Source organism: Chenopodium album, chromosome 25 (assembly GCF_948465745.1).
Source record: "Chenopodium album chromosome 25, dcCheAlbu1.1, whole genome shotgun sequence".
Lineage (NCBI taxonomy): Eukaryota > Viridiplantae > Streptophyta > Magnoliopsida > Caryophyllales > Amaranthaceae > Chenopodium > Chenopodium album.
Window position 1 is genome coordinate 5,262,063 of NC_137858.1, and position 27,335 is coordinate 5,289,397.

Here is a 27,335-nt window from a genome sequence, read left to right on the forward strand (position 1 = left end):
AATCTTGTTCACATCTAGGGCTGTCTATGGCAAATTACCTTTGTACAACGATAAATGGAATTCTATATAGGAAAAACCAATCATGTATTCTTGATCTCTCTTAATTGCCACAACAAATTACTTGAAAAGGCATTAAATTATCAAGCTACTTACAAAACCAAGACGTTTTAAATGCATCATACAATAAAATAAGGTTTGCCAAGTTTAAGCTTCAAGGTGACATAATAAAGAATACTTTCAATAATTTTCAAAGAACTTAACAAATTGAATCTTAGCTTCATGTACTAAAGCCATGCACATCCATATTATTTTTCTTAGATGCATCTTCTCTTTCAAGTATGAAGAATGGAAGAGTGGACCATGGAGGGGTTAAACGAGGGAGAGGGAGACCGAAAATGACTTAGTTGGAAGGAATAAGGAAGGATATGAAGTATATGGATTTGTATGAGAATGAGGCATTTGATCATAAGGGATGGAGGAAGGTTTTTGTACGGAATAATCACTTTTGGTTCATGTAGCCAACCCCCCACCCCCTTTATGAGATTAACTAATTCAGGCTTTGATCGATCGATCGATCGATTGCATCTTCTATGTCACTCTCAAATCTTATAACTAATACATTGTTGAAGGTGACTTCAAATTGGAGATCAATTGGATTAGTAGAAGTTAAACCTTGAAAGCTTTTCCCAGATGGAAAAAGGAAAATTCAGTGACTCATCAACATTTTCTTAAAAAAAATATATATCCCTTTTGTAGAAGCATCAAAATTAACACTTTATTCCTTGAATTATATCACCAAATCTCATCAGTAGCTCCTAATCCTCGTATCTTTCCAAGTCATTATAGTAACCCAAAGCCACACCACCCTTCTTCCCAAACCATTCACAATAGATTCAATGAAACCATGTAGATGTTTGCTCATATCACATTCTTTTCACACTTAATAAAGAAACTTCCACCTCACCCGTAGTCCTATGATATCACCAAATCATAGCTTTTCTCACCATTAACAATGTCTTCATCATTAAAATTAGAGTAATCACCAAACAAATCCTACAATTTTGATCATTTTATAAGAAGAACTACAACCTTTTCAATTCTATGGGTTATTAGTAAGGTGAAAGATTTTTGAGCCAGGTGAAATCTACAAGTCTCTGCTCCTATGCTAATATGCTATGCTATGACAGATGCCGCAAGATTTTTGCTATTGTGACTAGAAAACAAGGGTTATTAATGAATTTTAGTCATCACAATGCTAAATTGATGATGGTTTTTAGCAGAATATGATAGTGAATAATAATTTAGTAATTTAGTGTTTATCAAAAAATCAAACTTTCAATGGTTCAACTTTTACAAAATCAAAGATCACAATTAGATGTTTGCAAATTGGCATAATTTCGTATAAAATCTGATTAAATTTAACTCATCAAAGCATAATACATAGCAACTTACCACCACCATTTGTTCCGTCATATTGCGGCGCCAGAAATACGCAATTCGCCGGACACTGGTGGTTCCGGTTGAGCTTCCGCAGGTTCCGCCAACATGTCGCCGTCGTTGGAAGAGGAAGCGATTGCATTTCAATTTTTGGGCGGAAATATGAGTAAATACTGTATTTATAGCGGGACCCACTTTCATTTTTATTTATATATATAAACAATGAAAAGACACTTATACCCCTGTTTCTGGGCATGTATTCCCAGTATGCCATAGCACCGGAGAGCAGAGTTTATTTCATGTTCTGAGCGCTCCTTCAAATTCCAAACCCTTTACTTCAATTTTCTGGAAAAAAAATTAAAAAAAAAGTTGGGAATAAAATTGAGAAATTAGGGTTTCTCAATCAAATATGAGCGATGGAGGTGAGAAGATTAAGAGAAATGATGAAGAAGAAGATGATAGCAAAAGAGCAATAATATCAATTGAAAGAGCTGAACCTGACGATTATGGTCGAGCTGTTTCGAAGATGGCAGTTGCCCAGATTTGCGAAGGGGTTGGTTTTGAATCCATCAAACAATCTGCTTTGGAAGCAATTTCTGATATTGCGGTTCGATTCATTTGCGACTTAGGCAAATCAGCTTCTTTTTATGCTAATTTAGCTGGTAGATCAGAATCCAACTTTTTCGACATTGTTAAGGGTTTGCAAGATTTTTCTGGGTTTTCTGAGAATAATATTGTTAATCAGATGTCTGATTTTGTGCACACTGTTGAAGATATTGAAATCCCTTTTGCACACCCAATTCCAAGGTTTCCTGTTCCTGTAATGAAGAATTCAAGAAATTTGCGAACTCCAAGCTTCTTGCAAATGGGTGAAACTCCGATTAGTAAGCATATTCCCAATTGGTTGCCGGCTTTTCCAGATCCTCATACTTATATTCAATCACCTGTTTGGAGTCAAAAGAAATTGGATCCTCGGATTAGTAAAGGGGAGCAAGCTAGACAAAGAAGAAAGGCTGAGCGATCTTTGTTGAATTTGCAGCAACGTTTGTTATCCAATGGTTTAGCTGGACCTTCAGGGTCAGCCCCTGATGGGGAGAGGAGTATGGGAGTTCCAGTGGGGGATAACCCGTTCCTCGCCCCGCCATTGCCACCACCTCCTGGGAAGAATGCCTATGAGAATGGTGTTCGTGAGAGGAAGCATGTATTGGTGAAGGAGACGTTTGCTCCGGCCATTGATGCCCTGAAGGGTAATACCGATGATGGAGGATTGGATACGGATGCAATGGAGATAGATAAGAGAGTGGTTCCGAATTCGATTCCAGTGAAAAGGAGGCCAGTGGTAAATTTCAAGTTGAAGGCTGGTAAGAAAATGTTAGTAGAGGATTTGGATATACATCTTAGGAGCAAGGTGAATGAAAAGAGGACAACAATGTTAGGAAGGGATGATGATAAGGATGACAAGAAAAGGAGAGCTGAATTCATTCTAAGGCAGTCTTCAATGGATAATCAACCAGAAGTGTCTCAGATGTAAATTAGATATTAGCTGCCTTTCTGTAATTGGATTCTTTGTAGGAATAGGAAATACCCTCAGGCCAGTTTTCTGAATGGGGTGATTTACACATTGGTACATCATCTTCTAGCTTTTAGATTGTAGCTGTATTTTTCTCTCTCCCTTGACAATTTTGGAGACACTTGTACTGCAATTCTTTGAAAATTGAGTCTTCTTATCTTTGTAACTTCCTGATATCCAAAGATACTAATTAATTGTATTATTTGATTTAGTGTTGGTAAAAATTAAGTTTGTTTTTATGGTATATTGCAGTCTGATACTTTCCATAATTTCTGTTATCCTTAACAAGTTTTGTATACAAAGTATTTCTGAACATGGGAATGAGAAGGTAAGGCTATTCAGGCTTAAATTGACCAATTGACCACTGATATGTGGTGGCGTATCTACACGACAATAACACAAGCAATATCTACAATAATGTGACCAATAAGTGAAATCTTTAGTTACTATATAAAGGTCTCAATTCTAGTAAATGAACTACTACAAAACTCATAGTAAGATAGTCAAAATAAAGATCAGTTAGAATGTAGTACTAGCAAAAACGTAATTCTACATTTTACAGCAAGTGTATTTCTAGTACTCAAGAAGACAATGCTCGTAGCCAGAAAAAAAATTGAAAGTAAAAACGAGATGCCAGTTTGAACATAGTCCTCACTTTCTTGAAGGAAGAATTGAGGTCCTTTCAAATGATAACCTCACTTTTTAAGCTCCATATCAGAATCTGAAAGAGCCACTCTGCCTCGGTGATTGAAGATCATGAAGTCCAAGTTCTCAGGTAAAGAAACTATCCTGCAATCATAATCAAATTTCCTGATATCAGTAGAAGTTGAAACACCTGTCAGCCTTATCCTAGAACAGTGGAACACCAAATGAATCAGACAATACCAAGGAAGCCAAATTAAAAAGTATGACATCTGCAAAAGAAACAGGATGGCATATATAATCAATTGGCCTCTTCCACAACACATTGACTATGAATGGTCATCATACACATCAACACATCTTGGCCAGATAAGCTTGATTTACAAACTAAGATATATACAAGTTCATGTATTGTTGTCTTCCATGACCAAAAGGAAAAGAAGGGGGGTTGACATTATCCCGTACTTTTCATTTACATGTTCAAGTGAATTGAATTTGTAGGTCACATTTACATCAACAGTCAATATAAAGCATTCTGCACAAGCAATAATCAGATGATAAATATATGCCTCTATAGATCATCACCACCAGAAGCATACTGCACAGAAGTATGTTGTGGTGACATGCCCACCTGCCTGGAAAACACTGCAACACACGTAATATCATTTACCCCTTTAACGCTCTCATCACTAATTACTCACCGACAGCAAATTGTTTGGAATTGAAAAGTTTCCAGCATTTATTCTCTGCCTATACACTATTACTCTATATTATGTTATCATGACAGTATGACACATTCTATTGTGAAAGCAAGCCTGGAACACCTTTGTGCACATATACATTCTTTCTTTCCCCTCCTTTTCCTTTACTCCCTGTTACCCATACACTTTTTACCCACCACAACTATAAACCTGTAAAATTTTGCATCATCTAGTCTTCAGTTTCTGGCTTCCTAATTTAATGGCAAATGGTGACAAAAGTAATATTGGTTCATTCAATAAGTTGAGACAGTTAAAGCTAAAAATTGAAAGTTTTTGGACAAAGGAAACACCTAGACAAAGAGCAACATAAGAGCTATAGATATAAATCATAATTGATGACTCATGGGGTTCTAACCCTAGACAATGGTGAGAAAAGAATCTTGAAGAACTAGATAACAAGATAGACCAGGTGCCACTGAAAAGTCAAGTGATAAAAAGATCCAGGGATGATGAAACTGATAATAGTAGCTTAACAGCTATTTCTTCAGTCATCAGAAATGATTTAAGCTTCAAAAATGAACCATGGATCTCAACGCAAATTTCTTGTGGTCTAGGTTTTTTAGTGAAATCTTGGAGTATCGCTAGTGCAAATAGGTGTTTAATGCTTTGTTCCAGATGTTATAAAAATTTCATAGATGCAGGTCTCAGAATTACAGATTCATTATTCAAGAATGATTAATATTCGCATGAGTTTAACAGGAAAATTTCAAACCACTTGAACGCTGACTATGACAAGAACAACAAAGCCTTAGTCCCAAAACGGCTAACATGAAATACCACAACACAAAAATTCAACAAGGTCATGTTTCCAAGCACATAAAACATGGCGCAGATACGATACCACTTTAATTTTGGAAATATATTACAAAATTCGTCCGAAAGCTTGGTTTTAGCCTTGATTTTGGACAGTTTTTAAACTTATCCAAAAACAAAGAGGACAAGGTGATTTCCATGGACCCCAAGAGACTATTTGGGTGGTTAAAAACGTCCACTTTGTCTCCTAACAATCAAATTATAAGGCTTATACGATAGATAACCCTTTATGACCTTGGGGAACATCCCCCCACCATCACTTGAATTTTGACATCATGTTCCGAAATCTTAGAAATAGCCCAATTTTGTGTGTTACAACCTTCTAATTTAGCCTATGGATAACATTTTCAGACATGCCTAGGTTAAGCACCAATGTACGTCCCGAGGGTCCCTTAGGGCCTAGTTAGTGCTTGAGACCATGCTTTTGCCCATGTCCCATGCCTTGGCTCATACAACAGCAATAGTAGCGCCCATGCCTTAAAGCACGCTATAACATTTTGCTCAACTTGGCCACCAAACTAAGGGAAAATCGTCTACGTTAGTTTGGGTATGTAAGATGGAGACCCGAGGGTGCACCGATAAGACGAGTGGAAGAGTTGGACCATGGAGGGGTTAAACGAGGGAGAGAGAGACCGAAAATGACTTGGCTGTACAGAGTTCGGAAGGATATGAAGTATATGGACTTGCATGAGGATGCGGTATTGAGCCGTAAGGGTTGGAGGAGGAAGATTTTTGTGGATGACCACACAGAATAATCAAATTTTGGTTCATGAAGCCGACCCCTCTTATGGGATTAAGGCTTTGATTGATTGAACTTGGCCACTAAATAGCCAATACAATTAACTAAACAGACCTTAATAACTGCACTTCCTTTTGTCCTTCACTCCCACCAGCCATCTTAGGGGTGACTAGAAAACCACAATCCTAACTTCTTCATTATCAATAGTAATAAATAGGGAGAAAACTAGAATCCCAAAGGGTAACTTGATATAAAACTTCCAATGTTACTGCATATTCAATAATTCAATATGACATTCTTACTTTTAATGTGTTTTTCTTCTGGGAAGCACAATGGTTTTAATTGTCTAAAAGTAACAATACAATAGTTTTCAAAACCAAAAAAAAAAAAAAAAAAAAAAAAAAAAAAAAATATAAAGAAGAAAAAAAAATGCAACATTCCTTTTCAGAATATCCTATATAATCCAGACTAACTTAAAAAGGATTACTGCCATAACTCATTTAGGGATTGCACAAAAACATCTTCAAAAACACACCAACCAACTGTGGCATCCAAGCAAAGGTTTTAAATTTCTATTTTGTAATGTACTAGAATAATTTTGTAGCTTCTCATATAATTCCTATGATTCCAATTAATCACAGATATCCTATAATACCAAATTGGTGACATGAAACCAAATCCTTCCAAAACCTAATACTAGGAACAAAAAGTTTTAAACTTGTACATAAATAGACAAAAAGTTGGATTTGCAAATGAAAACCATTTCAAGACCCTAGGAACAATGAAACATGAAGAGCCAAAGTAGTGAATTTTGGGATCACCAGACAAATTCCAAGCCTGATGACTATTGCTACTTATACAGATCTTAGAAAAGGATATGTGGACGAGAAACGATAGATAAATAGATAATGATCAAATCCACCTAAAACCACAGAAGCAGCAAGAAAAGGCACAACTTTCACATAAAAATCGTTGCAATCTAGCAATCTATAATCGCAATATTTACATTAGAAGCGCATTAAGTCCAATTACAGATTTTGAGCACATAGATCGAAATACTGATCAAAGGCGTTAAGATTGTATACGATTAAAACTGAAAAGAGTAAAAAGATGAAGAAAGGTGGACCTGTTTTCCTCAGAAGATGGATGAATGGAGTGGAAATTGCCAGGAACAGTTAGGCCAGCGTACATACACAACAGAAACCCTAGAATTAATTCTAATACTACCTGCATCATCATCAAAGAGCAAACCCCAAATAAAAATTCCAGATCAATTAACAAATTAAATCAAAAATCAAATCTAGAAATAAATTAAAGACTAACATTGATAGGAGGACCAGTAAATTCATCCTCGGTAATCTTCAACAATCCTCTATCTGACGAAAACGAATGAAACACAAAGAATTGAGTTGAGTTTGCATCCGAAAAACCTAGAAAAAATTGAGAAGAGAGAGAAAAATACATTGGATAGTGGAGTAGGCGGCATGAGAGAGAATCAGAACTCCGAGAAGACCCACTGTAAAACCTAAACCCATCTCTTCTTCTGATTTCTTCTTCTCAGATGCTTGCTTGCTTTGATGGAGGAGGAGGAACACCACTGTCAAGGTTTTTTCGCTGACTTTGGCCTTTTTTTTTTCTCTTTATTTATACGGAGTTAAAAATTAAGCATACATAAGATGATAAGAGTGAGGGATACTTCAAGTTGTTAGAGTTTTTTTTTTTCCGGTTTTAAGAGATCTTGAGGATCGATTCTCAATTTCTCATCATCCGGTTTTAATTAATATATTTTATTATATATAAATTCATGATCTTTACATATATCCAATTCATTTATCAATGTTGTACGTACTCAACAACTAAATTGTTCATAACAATTTTGTACATAGAATATCATACTTCCTCTGTTCTTTTTTTCTTGACCTGTTTCTTTTATCACTCTTGTCAATGCAAAATCTTAACGATCAATAACTTTAATTCTCCATAAGTAAATATTACAAAAATTATATATTATGATAGTAATTATTGTGACGAATTCAAAAAGATCTCACATGAATATGTTTTTCTTTACATACTAGCTATTCACAAAAGAAGGTCAAAGTAAGGGTGGCGAATAGTGTAAAAGTCAAAGTTGGTTAAGTAAAAAAAGAATGGAGGAAGTAATAGTTTTTTTGTTCAACCTCTTGTTTGTATTTAACTCTTCATAATTATGAATAGCATTGGTTGGAAAACATTCCTTAAAATGCACTTATATAGTTCGAACATGAGAGGATCAAGAATGAGTGGGAGACAAAATTGCTTCCCATTTTGTTATCACAAACTTTTAAATAAAACGGATGTTCAATAAATTACTGATCCGTTATAAAGTGACAATAAAATACGCAAAAGTTACACTAAAACGCTTAAAAGTTACCCTAATATATATGAGTTATTTATGCTTCATTGATAAATTTGACAAAAGTGACACTAAATTTGACAAAAGTGACACTAAATCTGACAAAAGTGTACCCGATGTACAGTACATTATTGAAAACCGGGTGTATACAAAAGTTTTCCTTTTGTTATACAAGGAGTAATGACTAACTTATGGAGCATGTATGTTATGCAAGCCATAGTCAAAAGAAATCATTGGACAAAAATTAAAAGAGAAAACAAGCAACCACTCAACAAGCAAAAATCACTACCCTTCAATACTAAAATTAAACTTATTTAAGTTTTGCTTTTCACGCCTAGATTTTCCTAATGCAAACATTTCAAGTAAACGTTTATCATACATACATTTCATACTTTCACATTTAAAGTTCCCTCATCCCTTAGCTAATTGTTTTCTCTTTCTCCCTCAAATTAAACAAAACTAGCTAGTCATGGTTTCTCAGAGGATTTTTTGTAGAGCCAGTTTTGGCATTCTGTCTACCTCCACTAATCCTGGCTATCTACCTGCCTGGCCTGGCCATGGTTAATATCGTCTACTCCGTATCCTAGAGGAGGAAGCCAGAGTGTCAAATTAGCTCTATAAATTTCTCTTTGACAGACCTTGATTATATATATATGTGCGCAATGATGTCATTACATCATTGTTATAGTAGTGAGTAGTCCCAACATTCTAACCATCACCTTAAATCAATAAATGACCGGCTTTCATCAGTTATTTGGGTGAGTCTGCTGTAATATCATGATTTATAACCAGCATGCATGTTTGATTGTTTGGTCTGCCTTTCCAATCAGGTATTTAAGCTGTTAAATTTCTTGATCTTTGATACAATGCTCAATTTTTTGTATATTTAATATAATAAGCATCTATGGCACAACAAGCTTAGTTAGTTACTGAAACTTACATATATATAATAATTGATGCATATGTATATGGACTACGGAGTTCATGGAGCAAGTATGTAGTAAGTATTGATCTCTTCCTCATTCTCTTATGGTACATGGTGCTCGTATATTATAGACATATACTTCGTATGTGTTACAATAAGTATAAGGCTAGCTAGATTAAATGATTAATCCATGGTGCAAGGTAAATAAGGACTAATTGTATAGGAATGTATTACTTCCTTAAATCGATTTAAGAGAAGGATCGAAGTATCGTTTGTTTTATACAACGTAAAGCATTATTCAAGGAACCTGTATGAAAGTAATAGTATAAAAACAACACATTGAAGCTTTCTTTTCAAATCTTGATCATGATGATCGATGAGCTGCTGGTGGTGAAGTATATTTTTCATTAGGAGGTCAACTTTACTTTTGTAGTAAAAGTAAAAATAGAAAAGGCATGATAATAATGGTGGACAGGTTGGTGTAGTTATATAATGGGCATCAATAATCAAATAATATTGGAGGTTAAGAAGGGTATAACGTGATGAATGCGTTCATGAGTGTTGGATTACAAATGGTAACTTAGTTGCATTGGATTCCCATAAGCATTAGCACTAGTGAACTACAGTAGTGAAGTTCTAGCTCACTAGTGAAGTGGAGTGTGTCATCTTAATCATCAATCTTATGGTAACTATAACGGTTACTATAAGAGATGTGTGGATGCTATCCGTTAAACTTAACTTGTTTTCTAAAGTTACATCTATCTACTATCCTCATATGATCTCTGTCTACGGCTTTAGAGCGAGACAAAAATCTTCAAGTATAAGTGTATAACCAGCATTTAGTATATACATATCATTTATCCTTTCCATCTGAATTCTTATATCTTGTGAATCCACATTCAACTTTGAGTGTTCTCTTATTTTGATGATCAAATAGCGTTTTGTATGAGTCAACAATCATTACTACAACTTAGACATTTATGAATTTCACAATAGCATTATTGATAGAATGTATAGTTTTATTCTTGTATGAATGTAACACATGATTCTGGTTGTTTTTAATATTGTGTATACAGCCCAAGGTTAAGCCCAAAATCTAGCCCAGCTTACTAAGTTGGGTTGAGATGTAGAGTATAGTCCCAATTAGTTCTGCCCAACTCTGAGGCTGCAACTGCAAGTGCCAAGGCCCTTGTGTAGTTGTCTGACCTTTTGCTACATTAGACTACAGTCCATACTCCCTTAAGTAAGATACCAGTACTAATTTGGGCTTCAGTGTAGAGTTGAACGATCCGTTTTTTTTTTTAAAAAAAAAAAAAAATAGATTTTATTATTATTAAAAATCTTTTTTTTTTTTTTTTTTTTTTTTTTTGAGGGAAATAATAAATAAAAATAACTAAAGTAATTACCGCTGATGTCATTACTTTCCACATGTCAACTACTTGTAAAAAATTTTCCCTCCAAAACTAATAATGACATCATTAATTTTTTAATGCTAAATTAATTATATATTTTTCTAATAAATTTTATATTTGAATTGACTAATTATGCAATTTCCATTGGAGAATTAAAGAATGGTCGGACTATTTCATTTTCTTATAAACATTACGGAGTATCTTTTTCTCCTACTCCATATATTTTATACATATTATATGAATTGGGGTGTCCACTCTCTATTAATTTATCAATTTATTAGATTTTTCTTAAATGATTTCTACTACGTACATATTACACACAAATAAGCTAAAAGATATTGTTAAATTCATAAATTATTGTTAAAATCGTGCATCGCACGAGCCTAATCTAGTACTCTAGTATATAGATGCTCCAGCCTAAACTCTAATCCACAAACTCAGGCAAAAATAGGAATAAATAAGGAATGGTTGAAAAAAAGAAATAAAAAGTGTTTTAATTTCAAGTGAGATCCCTTTCAGATGTCTCTTTGGGCCACCAATATTTGATTTCAGAGGACCATATCATATATTTATATGTACTTGTAGAAGCTAGTGATCATATAAAGCCTGGTTGGAAATTTCATATTTAGAATATATGAATAAGAATTTTGTCTAAGGTGGAATTTGTTAGGTTATATCATGTGGAACAAGAATTTTTTTTCATGTGTTACATCCATCATATACGGAGTAGATTTCATTGAGTATTATTGCTCTTGCTTATATTTTGATTCCAATTTCAATTCCAAATTTCGAATACTACAATTATGAAATTGCAAATTTCACAATCAAATCATAATAATACAAAATATAAAGAGGATTATGATAACTTACCAATCATAACAAGTTGAGCATCTAAAGGTCCCCTAATATAATGTCGTCCCCCATATCCATTTTTTTAAAAAAAACTTGGTTAACATTGCAAAACTCATTTTCTTTGTTACAATATAAATGAACAACATAAACTTCCTCGTGGCACATCCACCATCTACCAATTTAGACCACGTAGAGTGCTAAGATATCAACGATGAATGGCCAAGTCATTGCATTTCATTTTCTATAGGCAATGCAACACATGCCTTCTTGATATTTTCCTCTTATTATTAGTGGGCACATCACTTCAATTTTCTTCTACATTCGCTAACAACTTTTTTCTTAAATATCGTCTAATTTCTCTAAAACAATCATTGTCTTAAAATACGTCATTTTAACTGTTAGTACGGATAATATAACCTTCTAATTGTCATTTTTTATACCGAGACAATATTGAACAAATTTATCTTCAAAAATGGAAGGAGCTAGTAGGCTGCCTTTGAAAGTAGAGTTTGCTTATCAACATCAAAGAAAACAACTTATAATTGGACCAAAGAACATAATAAGTATAAACTTAGCAAAAGCAAATGCTAGTTAATTATTGACTTGTATAGTGTTTATCCTTAAAATAAAAACAATGAATGGTTTATCTTTGTAATTGGTCTGGTTAGGTGTATCGACGCATCAATTTTGCCAGCGGAATTAGTTGGGCCATGTTGGATCATGAAGTGGTTCGAATGGCCCACTTATCTTAATTGAATCACACATATTGGGCCTGGATTAATAATCTGCTGGTTACAAAAGCTTTTAATCTCCACAAATAAAATATCAAAGATTGCGACAAGCACAAGGATTGTTCGCCCACCCAACCAAAAAGGTATTATCTTGACAAGGAAAGGAGCTCTTCATTTCTTCCACTAATTTCAAGTTTTCAACTATAACTTACTTTTTATTTTTTTTCTCTTCTTCTTAATTTTATAGCTTATATCTGTCTTTTTGTCTGCCATTTTTGATTTATTAGAAGCACATTATCTTTATCTACCATTTTTTTTAAAAAAAAAATCCTACAATTTCACAGCATTAACATAAAAATGTTTGTTATTTTTCAATACGTATAGTGGAATAGTGGAAATTTTAAAAAGTTATACTGTCAAATACTTATACATTTATTTTAATAGTGATGATACAACGTTGAAAATATCTAAATAATGGAGAGAATAAAAATTGATCAGAGGATTCATATAAAATAAAAGGCAAAGGTTGGGTGATAAATCAAAATAATAATTGTGATCAAATAATTTAGGGGTCCAGGTCCCTTGATGTATTGACGTGTATATATGATGATTGATGTATATACATATAATAAGATTAAATTAGTTGCACTATGAGATGGAATACGAATACTGTCCATATATACATGCAAGTATACAACTGTCTGATGATCATCTCAATTTTATAATCGAACACATATAAATGCATTTAATATGTGGTTACTAGGCAATTCTCCAATGAATTCATTTTTATAATAACATATACAAGTATAAATATTGGTAATTGGTAGAATATGGTAGAATACTAGTATATCAAACATTGAGATCGAATAATAATGAAAATTTGGTTAAAGAGAAACAAGCTTAAAGAGTCACACGTATGGGTTATACAAATTATAATCATAAATAATATGATGGAGGAAGCCCCAGTTTCTCAAAGTGAGAAATGAATTTGTTTCCCAGTTTCTGATTTGTTGTAGCCTTGTAGACAGTATTATTGAACACACCTAGCGGCTTTAGCTATACAGACAATCTGCATGATCATCATGATATATATGGTCTTCTTATATAACTATATAGTAATCATTCTGGTGGATCCAAATGAAAAGCCTCCCTTAAACTTATTCATCAGATTATTATTAAACCTATATAATCTGGTGAAATTTCATTTGTCTTCTCCTTAAATTCTTTTGTAGGTCAAAACCGCGTAGTTTTGTAACACCTGAAGAGTTTTTCATGTACATCTTAAATTAGTCGATGTATATATACACTCCATATTTGGTATAATTAATTAATCTTAACTAATCGCATAATGATTAGTTAATGAAATAATAAAAGTTCGGGTACTCGTAACAAAGAAGGAAGGAAGAAAAATAAATAAGTGGGAAAAAAATGCTCCCCACAGAAGGAACCTGGTGTAGGAGTAAGTGGGACAAATACCACGCTTTATTCAATTGTAGACAAAAGGAGGCCACCATTAATCACAATAAGGCCCGGCCAATGCTCACGTACATATTACAAATATCACTATCTTCACACTTGTATTTCCTCCTCTTCATTTTCTTGGACTCTTTTTTAACTCTACTGTATGTATTTGTGTTATTTTGTAAAGGTACATTTAGGAACAGTATATGTGGGTTCTCACCATTGTTTATTTATGTATACAACCTTTAGTTTATACTTCCATCCACGACTATATTAAAGGTCTTTTAATTTTCTTTGTTTCATAATACTTATCATCTACGTATTGACTGGTATGGACATATTGTAAGTACTATAGCAGGAGTAATAAATACTGCATAGAAGTTTTGTGTTCCCTCTTTTGAAGGTAACTAATAGTAGAAGCTAGAATCAATTACTTGAGACAAAAGGCGCTTGTGCAAAATCATTCACATCCTCAAATGAAAGTTGAAATCAACTAGAATTGTAGGAGGGAGTTGCAAACATGTTAATTTGAAGGGTTAATAAGGATGGTTTATTATTAGTTTCTTACAATACATATTACAAGTATGTATATATACCATGATCAACTACCAACCTAGTTGCCCCTTAAAACTTTTTAGGACATTATAATTAGGATGACCACATATGTGATACATACACTTATGACCTAACTAACCGTAATCTAAACTTAATTAATAGCGAGAATACCACGATTGAAATAGGTATGAAAGCACTTAGAAATAATCTATAGAAAAACAAATGCTTTTGTCCCCTAGTAAACAATCCTAATGTTGGAAATGGTTCACACTTTTCCCTAACATACAAATTAATTAAAGAGAAACAATTACAAAATTTTCTACGTGGTCCCTTGACTTATATGGTACGAAAGCATACATATCACCATCATCAATTTGATTCAACCCCCATAAAAATTTGGATCTCTAAAATGTTGATGAACACATGAGTTCTACCTCAAATTCCCACGTAAATGATGATTGACTATCAAAAAGGTTTTCCTAAAAGGACTATGTTTAGTAGTTCTACTTCTACATGCATTAAAGTCAAAAAAATTTAAAAGAAGTCCAAGATCAACTAATTGATGGTCTAATTGTAGGCTTTAAAGTTCAATTAAAGGATTGGATCGATCAATCTAAAAAGTCTTGAAGTAGAGGACATCTTTTATAAGAAACTTGTTGCAAAGTGTGCTTTGAATCTTTGATCATAAATTAAATTGTATATATGGTGTGATGTGCGAAGAGAGAACATATTTAGTTGTTCAAATTTTATCTCATTAAAATTCCTCCAAACATAAATTGGCTACATTAAATAAAATAAAAATTAATTACTCCGTATTAAAGATGGACAATCGATATAATATAAGGATAATGGTTATCCATATGTGAAAATGACATTAAAATTAATGTAAATGGAACAAGTGCCTATGAATCCAAACCGTCCTAGCTAGGCAAGTTCATTGGACTTACATAGGTGAACTAATTGTATTTTCATACGTTGCCAAACGGTATAAACTCCCACCAAAAACCAAAATTAATAAAGAAAAGTGTTGGCCTTGCCAATTTATTATTTTCGGACGTAAGACTAGTACAACAGCATGAGTCACATTGTGCATTAATTAATTTAATTAATTTTAAATAGAATGTTGTAAAAAATATCCTACTACAAATCGGTGTTTATTTAATGATGGGGTTCTAATTTCTGGATTTAATGATCTTATTTGACTCTTATATTACACGCATTTGTAGTGATGAAGACCATGAAGCAATACTTATTAAGTTTGCTGATAAAGCGTCCAATTTATACAAGTGATTACATTGCCGTGTATGTTTGAAAAACATGTATTGCACATTTGTCTTTAAATCTAAAATATAAGTCAATAACATTTTTTTGTCGGTAGAATATGGGTTCTTTGATCGATTGGAGTTTAATGATGAGTATTTTAGATGATAATATTATTAAAAGGATCTACCAATTTCAAAATAAGAGGGTAAGATCAACATGAAAACAAAGGCTATTCAAATAATTTAAGTAGCAAATAATAATGTGCAATGGACTTAATTTGTTACTCTGTATACTCCTTGCTCAATAAGTTCATGGCATGATAGAGAGGTCTTTAAGTGAGTTCATTAAATTCGGCATGTAAAAATCTTTCACATTTTTTGGTGTCTAGGGTTGTTTTTAATTCACCCAATTTTTACTTATGTGAAATATTTGAGTTTATTAAACTCATTATAACTCATTAGTAACTTGTTATAGCTCAATTTTTAGCATGGGGCATGGTTGTCGTCTATCATACTAGTTATTTGGTCCCATTTTATATTATAATAAATAAAAATAAACCTTACTTAAGAAAAATTAATAATGTTCTATTAATAATAATTATTATCCAAAATATAAACTCAACAAAGTAGACGTACATCCTTAATTTAGGGTGACAGAGCACTGGACAAACTGTAGTGGGCATTGGCGAAGAACACTAAAATAAGATTTACAGTATATTATACTTGAGGTTTTGTCTTAGCTTTCTCACCCAATAAATAAGCAAGGGAAACTAAAACAAGTTTTATTATTGTCGTTATACATAATTAAGCTCTCATACTTAATAGTAGGACAGTTATTATAATTATGTAAAACCTGATAACTATTAACTGTATATGAGTCTATGACGCATCTTCAAAAGTGTAGACGTGTAAAATAATTAAGTATAGAATCTATAGAGTATAGATAGAGAAAACATTTTTACGTTGATCTTAAATATTCCTTGTATATACGGTGTGCTATGGATCGGAGTAAGATTAGAGTACTATTTTTTATGTCGATTGTCAAATTTAGTGGGGGTTAGAGGTTACAATCTGATCAATTATGCCCAGACTTAATTAAAGTAATGAAATTAATTAGTGAAATGATTACTAATTCTACTATAGCATTGGCGGAAATGGAACCTTATTGGCATATCATAGACTGTCATTATTTGTCACATTTAGCTACATAATATAAACTATGGATGATTGTTGATTGAGAAGTAAAAACCACGCACAAGTTAAAGATACTCTGTAAATTATTAAATATTAATAAAGGATGTGATCGATATACAACGCACGTGTACCTTATACTCCATACAAGATATATATGTACGTATACATTTAGTTGCAAAATTAACACACATTAAATTAAAAAATGTCTTTATATCAAGTACTAAGTATTATCTACCCAAAGTTTTTTCATGCTTAGAAGACTTTCAAAAACATCTCATCTAAGCTCCAGTACATTGTGAATAGCCTTGAAAATTTAATCATTGCTACAAATGAAGTGTTATCATCAACCACGATATTTGATTTTGTATTCATGTACGTAATTACTTGTTTATGAAAACTGAACAATCTACATAATCAAAACATATGGTGAAAATATTGGAGGATCAACCATGAATATCACCCAGCAGCAAATTGATTAATACTCCTTACTTAACTTTAATCGTCCAAGCTTAACTTAGCAGCAAGGTTTAAGCAGAGATTAGGATTAATGTATTGGAAATCAGATGAGTTAGATCACTTCCTAACTATGCATCAATAATGCTCTCATTTAAATAACTTTAAAGTTAAAAGAACATCCATCCTCTCCACTTTTGTGATGGTCATTTATTTATTAGGCATTAAAACCCTTTTAATATATCATATGCAATTTTTTTTGCTAAAAAATATCCCTATCTTTTCTCCATAATAAGACACCTTAGTACCACAAAAATAAATTTGGACTATCTTAAGTCTGTATATCTTCAATAGTGAAGCACATAAACTAGACAATAACACTAAAGTCAATAAAGATTATAGACAATTGCTCCCTTCGTAACATATAAGGAAGATAGGAGTAAAAATAGCTAGAAAAATTAAAATAAAACATATCAAAACGAAAAGTATGGAGATTATATGTACAACAAATTATACCACAAAGCAATCACTTTAAAAACTTTTGATCTCTATCTATAGTCTATACTATTTATATAAGTAATTGTAATTAGTTAACTAATTAAGCACTATAAGCTTTATTTGTACTAGCACAATTAAGGGCTTGTTCTCTTCAGATTATTTTCAGTTCAGTTCAGTTCATTTCAGTTTCATTTTAGTTCAGTTCAGCTCCAATAAATTCAGTTCAGTTCAGTTCAGCTCAATTCAGTCAATCAGAACAGACCCTAAGTTACAATTTGATAATCCCTGATCTTCTAAGGTCATCACCTTTTAGTTTTGTATAAGGTCACCTAGAAAGATATATAGAAATATACAAAGTCAGTTACGGAAGCATAAAGTCAACTATGGTTAGTAATGGAATAAACTTGTCCTTTAATACTTCGTATGATATGATTCCACCATCCACTTTTAGTTATAGACTTATTAATTACTAATTATACTACATATACATAGCGTAAGAGTTCCTAATTTTGTGGGATAATTGAAGATGCCTTTAAAAAACATAGAAGTATGTCATACAATCATACATACAGTATATATGTAAATTTTAGTTGTTGTTGTCGCAGCCGCCCAAAGAAGCAGAGGCATAGAAACAATGTGCTGTCACGTAACAGTATGAAGAACAACTGAGGCATTTTATCTATCTACGCATGCATGCATTTGGCCACTGGCCAGACGATTGAGATAATGATAATGTGGATTAGCATTTTAGAAATGACACACGATACAAACAAAACACATTATAACATTTTTTCAGAGATCCAATTATTGTAGTGTTAGTGTTGCTTCAAAATATAGCCATTACATATGTTGGTCATGAAAAGAGGAAAGAATGACACTGTAGAAGAAAGGAATTAACGCTTTTGAGCTTAAACATGTAAAAACAAAAATATCACAGAATAATATCTAATATCTCCGTTAATTTTTAGTTGCAATAAAAATTTAATGTCTCACAAATACTACTCATTGATTACAACTAAAAAATAACGGAGGTAGTATAAATAGCTAGACCAGCTAAAAAGTTTAAATACATGTTTACTTCTTATCAAAATGTGTTGTGTACTTCTATAGTTCTATACTTCTATATACCACTTAGGGGGTGTTTGGTTCAAGCATATTAGGTATAAGGTATGAGTTTGGAATGAGCAAAACCCATACCTTGTGTTTGTTTCTTGAAATTTCATTTTTCAAACTCATACCTCAAACCCCCAAGGTATGGGTTTTTGAAACCCAAGGGGGGAGGTGGGTATGGCTCATACCCATACCTTTAGGTTTAAAATTAAAAGGAAAACTATCATTCCTAGATAAAAACCAAACACATGAAATCAAGTATCAAGTTCCAACCCCATACCACCCTGGTTTCATTCCTCATTCCAAACCCATACCATTGTTTGAACCAAACGCCCCCTTATTAGGTATTTTGGCACTAAGCTAAGATGGAATTGGATGTAGAAAAAAAAAAACGAAATAAAATTAATTGGATGTAGAAAAAAAGGAAAAAAACAAATGAATTCTTAATAAATTGTAAGGAGAATGATACTGTATAACAGTGAAAGGATTGAGTTGTCACAATTGTTGTTATCATATGATTGTTTCACTTCCTTATTTCTTTCAAATTGGTGGAATTTGGATATAAATAAAATTAATAAGTCATAAATTGTTTAATAAAATCCAATTCCTCTATGATTGACTAAACAGCTAGACAAACTAATCCTATCAACTTAATTATTAATTACCAAGTAAATTAATAAATCATAGAAACTCTATTCCCTTTCTTTATTGGTTTTCTTCCATTCTTATCATCTCCTTTCTAATCATCTTTTTAGAATCAAACAAATTGTTGGTAAATTGTATCTATGTTTGACAAAGTGATCACATAAATATTGTTTTTGTTTTATTTTTATGGGAAATTATCATATACTTTGTACTACGTATAAACTTGTACAAATTTTGCATATCACTTTCCCAATATAACCTTATACGAGTAAATATGTTTCCATTAATCCTAAAGTCTGATCTCCACACATCCGCATAATAATATGCTTAGAAAACACATGACAGGTATAGGATTTGCTATGATAGCAAGTATAGAAATAGAGGCATCTACTTCTGAAAGAAAAGTTTGTAGACAGACAAGTTGACAAAATTAGATAATCCATTAAATAGGTAGCTAACTGTAAAAGCTGGAAAAGAAAAACAAACATAATAATCAAAAAGTGCAATGAATTGAAGTGGAGATCTAATGAAGAAGATGAAAGAGGGCAATGCAGAAGATGTATGTACATTGTACAGTACTGCATTCAATTCAATTCAAAATTGAATTAAATGAATTACTGAATTCTTATAAATTTAGTTAAGGCTCGCTCGCTGTTAGACGTACGTAAACCCGAGTAAATGCTAAAGTCTGCCACCGACGGCGACTCTGTCTCTATATACCAAGACAAACTACACTTTTTTCATACGTTATTATTTCTTAGTACATTGTTTTTTTTCTTATTATGTTTTATGTGTAGTAAATGTAATCATGTAAATATTTCCTCTATTATTGTTAAATGTTGGGTATTTTTTTTGTTTAAATTATAATTATTGTTTAAGGGACTAGCTAGCTTTGATGCTTTTAAGATGGACAGCAAACTCAGCGATGACAATTCCCATGCTACTTTGGATGTTGTTTATTAACTGAACCATTATATTATACTATGTCTTATACAAGCTAAGTCAATCCCATCCATTTCAAGATTTTCTCTGTTTTATCGATTTTAAGGCCTTACTTTATCCTATTCCACATTTCTTATTAATAAACTACGTACTCTAGTTATATATCCAAGTTTCGAAGTTGGCATCATTTTTTTAAATAAGTTGAGAAAGGATTATCTTCATGGATGTTCATTTTCATCTACTCGTACAAAGGAAGTTGAGAATTTAAAATTTATACAGTATAAAATTAAAAACAAATAAAAAAAAAAGCTATGGAGTATTACGTACGGATAACATAGTAATTTATAAACTCTTTTGCATTAAAGCTTGAGTAATGCCAGCTTCTATTATCTTATTGAACTTAGCTTGCATTATTATATCATTTTATACAAGGAGAGTTTGTTTAATCAAATAGGACAAGTAAAATGAGATACGGAGTAACACAAAGAAAGCATAGCCCCATAGCAATTCAAACATTGGTCAATCTCGTGCCCCAATTGGAAGTATATATAGCTAATAGAGTAGGAAGACTAGGAACTAGTAGGAAGTAGGAGAGACGGTAATTAAAAAGTTGAAAACTACTCCTAAATGGCTACTTACATAGGTAGTTACTACAATTAACATATGGTAATATAGTTGGAAAGTACGAACATTCACATTAGTTGAAGAAATAACTAATAACAGCGTTCATCAATTCTGTAAGAGTAAAAAAAATGAGGGAAGAGTAAAAAAAAGGAAAGGGGGGTATACCGAAAAAGAAAAAGGTAAGAAGAAGTGGTCCAAAAAGAGACAATGAGCATGGGCCTAGCCCCTGTCACTGACTTTGACCCTTGCAGTCCCTACTATACTACGGAGTAGTTTATGGACTTTCCCTATTTCACATTCTTATTTCAATTCTTCAAGTCCCAACTCCCAATACCAAAACGATTCATTTTTAAACTTTGTAAATTCCATTTATGCCCTCAAAGATCAATCAACCATCCATTTCATTGTAGACTAGATTTCAAAAAATACACAAGCGCCACATGGGCAAAAGAGTCATTCACATGTGAGTTAATGACTATAAAATGATGTCATTGGGATCCCATTTTTTATTTATGGTCAAAATCAAATGGGGCGTACTCTTCGACTACATTGTTTCTTGTTCCTTATTCTGTTAAAAAAAATACGGAGTACAACTCTGATCCTATTTCTATTGAGTAAATTAAAAACTGTTAAAAAAAATTTAAAAAAATCAAAGAGAGGAAGAGAGATCCTCTTCATCTCAGATCACAATCGTAACTTTCTCTGCTTTTTATAAACAAAAATAAAAAAAAAAACATCTAATCTCTGTTCAAGTGAACCCCCTCCTCCACATCCAATGACCAATGCCTCCGCTTTAACTGTAAAAGTCTCCCCACCACCATTACCACCTCCATTTCTCATTTCCCAAATCACTCTCTTTTTTTAATTTTTTTAAAAATCATTCTTTTTGAGATTGAGCTAAAAAAATAATGGGGTCCTTCCTTGCAACAAAAGTCACGTAAATTATGCAACATTTCTCATCATCTATTCTTAATCACTAACTTAACTATACTATTAAACTAATATTCACTACCTAAGTAGTACGTACAAAAGATGATTTGAGATAAATTATCTGTCCATCCTTTCTATAAACCCTGTACAACTGTTATTCCCATACACATCCTTCCCATTTTCTTTCTCATTCTCTTTTTTTTTTTTTTTTTTTTTGGGAAAAAAAATAAACACATTTTCCCTTTTCACTCTATACCTATCTTTCAATTCCCTCTTACTTGAATCGCTACAAAATTCTAACCCCATTACACAGGAATAATTCAACAAGAATAATACCCACCTATCCAATTTACGATTTTACCTCCACCCATTTCAATGTACAAGAATATAATCCCATTGGCTGATCAACAAAACTCGGCCAAGGCTGTAATTCATCCACTCATCGCGAATCTAATTCACCATCTCCAGTGATTGTCATTGCTGCGTTACCCGCCCATTTTCTCCCACCTACCAAGTGAGTATGTAGGAGCCTTTTGATCCCAATGTTGTGAACATTGCTATCAACAATATTGTTGAATAGTTCTTGACTTATGATTCATTCCACATGGAGGGGGACCCTAACACCGATGGGGACTTCCTTTTTTCCAATGGAACAGTGCCACCATTTTAGGCTGTGTTCTAGAATTTCTCTCTTTCTCCACTGCTATCTGTCTTCAACAAATATTCTTCCGATGAAGTCACGATATCTCTTTGAATATAGCTTAGGATCCACCGCTGATATCGACGTTGGATCAGCTTGCAGAGATTTATAGGCATGCTCTAATCTCTTGCTGATATCATAATCTTGCAAAATGTCAATTATCCCAAAGTAAAGTATTACTTCATAGATTTCACCATTTCTAGCAGGGGCCAGGTTTCCGTAGCCACCAGGAATGTACTGATCAAAATCACTTCTCCTAGCAAGCCGCTCTGCTCTGGCTGGCATGTTTGCCCCTAGTCTGATCAACGGTTTCCTGATCAAACAAATTTTACAACATTAATACCCTAAACTCGTCTACAGGTATAATACAGGTATAAGGACTCAAAACTCATCTACAGACGAAGGATTCTAAGAGCCATGTCTAATGTCAGAAATAACCATGGCATCCCATACCTAATTTCAGGTGGTCAGACTAGAAACAACGACCTATCTGATCCTTATCCATTGCAGTAATAGGACCATATCAATATCCAAACCTAACTAAAGATGCAAGTTAACAAAGCTACCCAAACCAGATCACACACACAGCCAATGTCACTTCCAATTATGCATTCCAGCAAGGCCACATTCAATATATGATATAATTGAATATCCTAATCCGAAAGATGAAGTCACCATATCCTAAAACTGATAATGAGGCATACATGTAAAAAGAGTATAGCACACCTCCAATCAAGTTGAATAAGTTGAATATCCTAAAACTGATTATGAAGTCACCATATCCTAAAAACTTGCTGGCTATGAAGTGTCTACAGATACCGATCACATGACTTGCCCAATCAGCTCAAGAAGACATGCATACATCTCCAATCAAGTTTTGACATAGAAAGATAGCATTTTCTTTAAAAGCCAACTGAACAACCACAATGCAAAATCTTTCACATAAATAATATTTTAAATTCAGTTCAATGAACGGGAGCAGAAAGCACACCTGCCAGCAAGAACACGGTCCATGTCCTGTAGTTCAGCTTCTAGGAAGCGATGTCCACGCAAGTACTTCTCATTCCGATATGAATCCCGTTTTCCTGGAAAAGCAATGGACATAATTTACTTAGCTTTTATAATCTTAGTACAATACAATTTTAATGCAGAGAGAAGAATGGAGTTAGTACCACGAAGGACGAATGGGGATAGGCCCATCTTATCCCCTGTGTTATCATCGCGGAAATGAACACCCACTAAAAGACTGTAATCCATGATTTTCTCCGCTTCAAGGAACTCACAATCCCGTTCAACTTGCCTGATAACAGATAAACTTACAATCAATTAAAGCTGCAAAATGATAGTATATGGATAATTACTATCAAATTAATCATGTCCAACCACTCACTTCATCAATTCCTGATACCAATTCCTTTGGAGGCGGAAGACAAAGTCAAGATCAAGATCCTTGAGGGTAGTAGTTTCATCAATCTCAACCTCGGGCTTCTCTGTGGTGCGGCCATGTCGAGATCCTTTCAAGTCAAATCTTCTATGAATACGGTACTCGGAGCAAAACAAATTTCCCATGACAATGAAGCGTGTCTGGTTGAAATTAAATTGACAAAAACAGAATTGAGCAATTTGAATACAAGTCATGAACCTGAGCACAACAAAACATTGGTAGTCACATGAAACAAGTGGTTGTACCTTAGGTCCACCAGCTGGTTTGACACAATGCACACCATAAAACCGAGTCACGAGTGAATTTTCGTAGCGGCAAACATGTTGGTAGTAACTTGGAAGCATCCTAAGGAGAACCTGAACGGTAGAATCACCCAATTAGGACACGCCTAAATTTAATAATAGCAAGTTTCATTATTATACATTATAACTAACACTAGAGCTTGAAAACAAAGGAATCACCGAATAGCCAACCAGGCAGCCAGCCAGCCTAACAGCAGAAACATTTGGTAGAAAAGAAAAATTAAAAAGCACAGGTCAAAAGAAATGGCAAACAAACCTTGACTTCAGATTTCTTCACAGTTTTGATCATGTATCGATCATCCTGGGTAAGGTAGAAAAAACTACCACTCTTCCCAGGAGAAGAAAGTTCTCGGAGAGCATCATTCCCACAAATTGCCAGCATATAATCAGCCGGATCTATTTGAAACAGCTCCCTCAAATGTCTAAATCAACCAAAGAAATATATAAATTTATCAGCATTCATTCAAACTTTGTTAGTACTATAATACGTCTACAAATGATTTCATCACTCGATCCGATTCATTAATTCACTGACCTGAACACCATAGGACAATAATCCTTCCATCGAAACTCGTTTGATTTATGCGTTGGTGTGAGTTTTGTACCTTCTGGTGGAAACCTTGTCCAGAACTTCTCCTTTGGATCAAAATCACTTGTTTTCAGATCCCTTAATATTGAAGCATGCTTCCCAACTGAATGTCTACAATAATCATAATATTAAACAATCCATCATTAAAAAAAACAACAATAGCATAACAAATTTAGAAAAAAGAAAATGGTCGAATCATCAAAATAAAATACCTAATACCGAGTTGAAGATTAAGCATCAAATCATAATTCTTATGACCCTTGGAAATGGTTTGGCCAGGCTTCTTAGCTTCTTTAATAAAACAACAAGGACTCTTAGCAAGTTGGCGATCTAATCGTACAAATCCATCACCATAAATCATAGAAGCAGCTTCAACATTATCAATTATATCACAAGTTATATCACCTGCTTCTCCTTCACTTTCCCATATACAAATCCTTGGGAATATCCTCTCTCCTCCAACACCACTATCCATTGAAACCCTTTTCTTAGGATTAAAATTATTATTGTTCGTCACAAATAATTCATTCCCATTAGTAATCCCATTCCAAGACGACGGTCGCAACGGTGGAAGCGGCGGCGGTGTTGGCGGCGGTGGGTAAGAAAAAGTCCCATTACCTTTAACAGCACCATTATCCCAGCAACCTTCAAATTTATTACCATTGGCCCAAATTAAACGGCCTTTACCACAAATCAAACCATTCTTCCATTCACCATGGTATTGATTTCCATTCCTCCAAACGTACCTTCCAGTACCATCCTGTAAATTCCTTCTCCATGAACCCTCATAGAAATCGCCATTAGCATACCTTTTCTCACCATAACCATGTTTTTTATCCGACACCCAAGTACCCTTGTAAGTATCACCTTCTGCACCGGTGAAAGTGCCTTGTCCTTCCATCCGACCACCTTTGAACTCACCCTCGTAGGTTGCTCCCGACGGCCATGAGAACTTCCCTTTACCGTTGGCTTTGCCTTTCTTCCACTCTCCTTCGTACATACACCCGTCTGACCAGAGATACTTTCCGACACCGTGAGGGACATTTCCGAGGAATGTTCCTTTGTAGAGATCTCCGTTTGGGAGGTGTTTTTCTACTATTGGAGGGGATAGTACGGCGTCGTTTTGGTGGTTGGTGGGTGTTACTCGTCGAGTGGTTGCCTGAGACCTGCTTCTGATTAACGGGTTTTTAGAAGATTCCTTTTCCGGTGTTTCTGGGAGTGGTATTATTTCCAATTCCAACATCGATTCAAACATTTTCCGGGGATTTTGCTGACGGGTATTTGGTAAGATTGGTAAGGAAGTGAGAATGGAGTTTGAATTTATTTTAATTTTATAAATATGGAAAGGCTAAATAGGGGTTAGGTTTAGAGGGGAGTTTTCCGGTCGAATCTGCAGCATTTTCCGGTGAAGAGAGAGAAAATAACACAATGTAACAGAAAAAGAAGAAGATAGAAAAAGAGAGAGTAAAAGTTGTGTGGAGAAGGAAGAAGCAGAGAGAAGAGGGAAGAGAGGAGAGAGAGAGAGATAAACAAAAAAATAAAAGTGAAATTTGGGGATGGTTTGGTGAAGAAGAGGGAGAAACAAAATCCCTAAGAGAGAGAAGTGGTATGATTTGTCGGTTATACCCTTGGGACCCTTGTGTTTGCAATAAGGGATTCTATTCTCCCTCCTAATTATGTTTATCTTGACGTGACGGAGTCGTGTACACATAGGATTGGGGCGTATGTGTATTCTTTTTTTTAATACCGTATAGTCTACGTATTACGTCTTTGCTTAGGTTGTATACCCTCAATCTTGTCTTTTAATTTCAATTTTGCCACTTCTATATTACTACACTTGAACTCTTTAACCCTGCCCACTCTAATTGATTCTAAAGTACACGTAATTAACCCGTTTTATCTTTTTTTATTTGACTAATATACCCTCTACTTCTCTCTCTCCTTCCACTTTGAATTTTGTCTCTTTCAACTCTTATTCTATACGAAGTATTTCTACGTTTCTCTCCCCAGTCCCCACCAATTATCGTCTTAGGGCCTGTTCACATTTACTGAACTGAGCTGAACTGAACTGATTGGAGCTGAATTGAACTGAAATGAAATAAATATTTTATGAGAGAGGGAAATTAGAAGCTGAGTTGAACTGAACTAAACTGATTAGAGCTAAACTGAACTGAACTTAAGTAAATCTGAACAGGCCCTTATGGCCACATTTTGAAAAAGTCAAAGTGTCAATATCGACTTACCAATTAGCATTAATTAGATATAATAGTTTATATTAAATATAATAGTTTATATTAAAGTCAGTTTGATTATATTTGTTAATATTGTATTTATGTTAAGTTTATCTTGTTT

The 27,335-nt window shown here is 33.7% G+C and overlaps 2 protein-coding genes and 1 pseudogene across 2 annotated transcripts; 1 reads left to right on the plus strand and 2 right to left on the minus strand.

Annotated features, from left to right (window-relative positions):
• The first annotated feature begins 1,739 nt into the window (after positions 1–1,739).
• LOC145615128 (transcription initiation factor TFIID subunit 8 pseudogene) lies at positions 1,740–3,251 on the plus strand (annotated as a pseudogene).
• Positions 3,252–3,417: 166 nt separating this feature from the next.
• LOC145615135 (membrane magnesium transporter-like) lies at positions 3,418–7,580 on the minus strand. Its single transcript, XM_081670209.1, has 4 exons — positions 7,425–7,580; positions 7,286–7,338; positions 7,089–7,189; positions 3,418–3,796 (listed from the first exon to the last, which is right to left on the minus strand). The coding sequence occupies exons 1-4, from the start codon at positions 7,495–7,497 to the stop codon at positions 3,703–3,705; spliced, it is 321 nt and encodes a 106-aa protein (XP_081526335.1). The 5' UTR covers positions 7,498–7,580; the 3' UTR covers positions 3,418–3,702.
• Positions 7,581–22,038: 14,458 nt separating this feature from the next.
• LOC145615636 (phosphatidylinositol 4-phosphate 5-kinase 1-like) lies at positions 22,039–26,551 on the minus strand. Its single transcript, XM_081670706.1, has 8 exons — positions 25,196–26,551; positions 24,930–25,094; positions 24,651–24,816; positions 24,338–24,448; positions 24,039–24,232; positions 23,821–23,948; positions 23,640–23,733; positions 22,039–22,961 (listed from the first exon to the last, which is right to left on the minus strand). The coding sequence occupies exons 1-8, from the start codon at positions 26,236–26,238 to the stop codon at positions 22,652–22,654; spliced, it is 2,211 nt and encodes a 736-aa protein (XP_081526832.1). The 5' UTR covers positions 26,239–26,551; the 3' UTR covers positions 22,039–22,651.
• Positions 26,552–27,335: the final 784 nt, after the last annotated feature.

What these genes read in the sequence shown, in the direction of transcription:
- LOC145615636 (XM_081670706.1), bottom strand. Translation starts at nt 26,238, where the DNA reads ATGTTTGAATCGATGTTGGAATTGGAAATAATACCACTCCCAGAAACA. An exon ending in TATTGTCCTATGGTGTTCAG is followed by an intron (nt 24,817 to 24,929) that starts GTCAGTGAATTA and finishes TGGTTGATTTAG; the next exon opens with ACATTTGAGGGAGCTGTTTC. An exon ending in ATCCCCATTCGTCCTTCGTG is followed by an intron (nt 23,734 to 23,820) that starts GTACTAACTCCA and finishes TTGCTTTTCCAG; the next exon opens with GAAAACGGGATTCATATCGG.
- LOC145615135 (XM_081670209.1), bottom strand. Translation starts at nt 7,497, where the DNA reads ATGGGTTTAGGTTTTACAGTGGGTCTTCTCGGAGTTCTGATTCTCTCT. An exon ending in CGCCTACTCCACTATCCAAT is followed by an intron (nt 7,339 to 7,424) that starts GTATTTTTCTCT and finishes CGTTTTCGTCAG; the next exon opens with ATAGAGGATTGTTGAAGATT. An exon ending in TTACTGGTCCTCCTATCAAT is followed by an intron (nt 7,190 to 7,285) that starts GTTAGTCTTTAA and finishes ATGATGATGCAG; the next exon opens with GTAGTATTAGAATTAATTCT.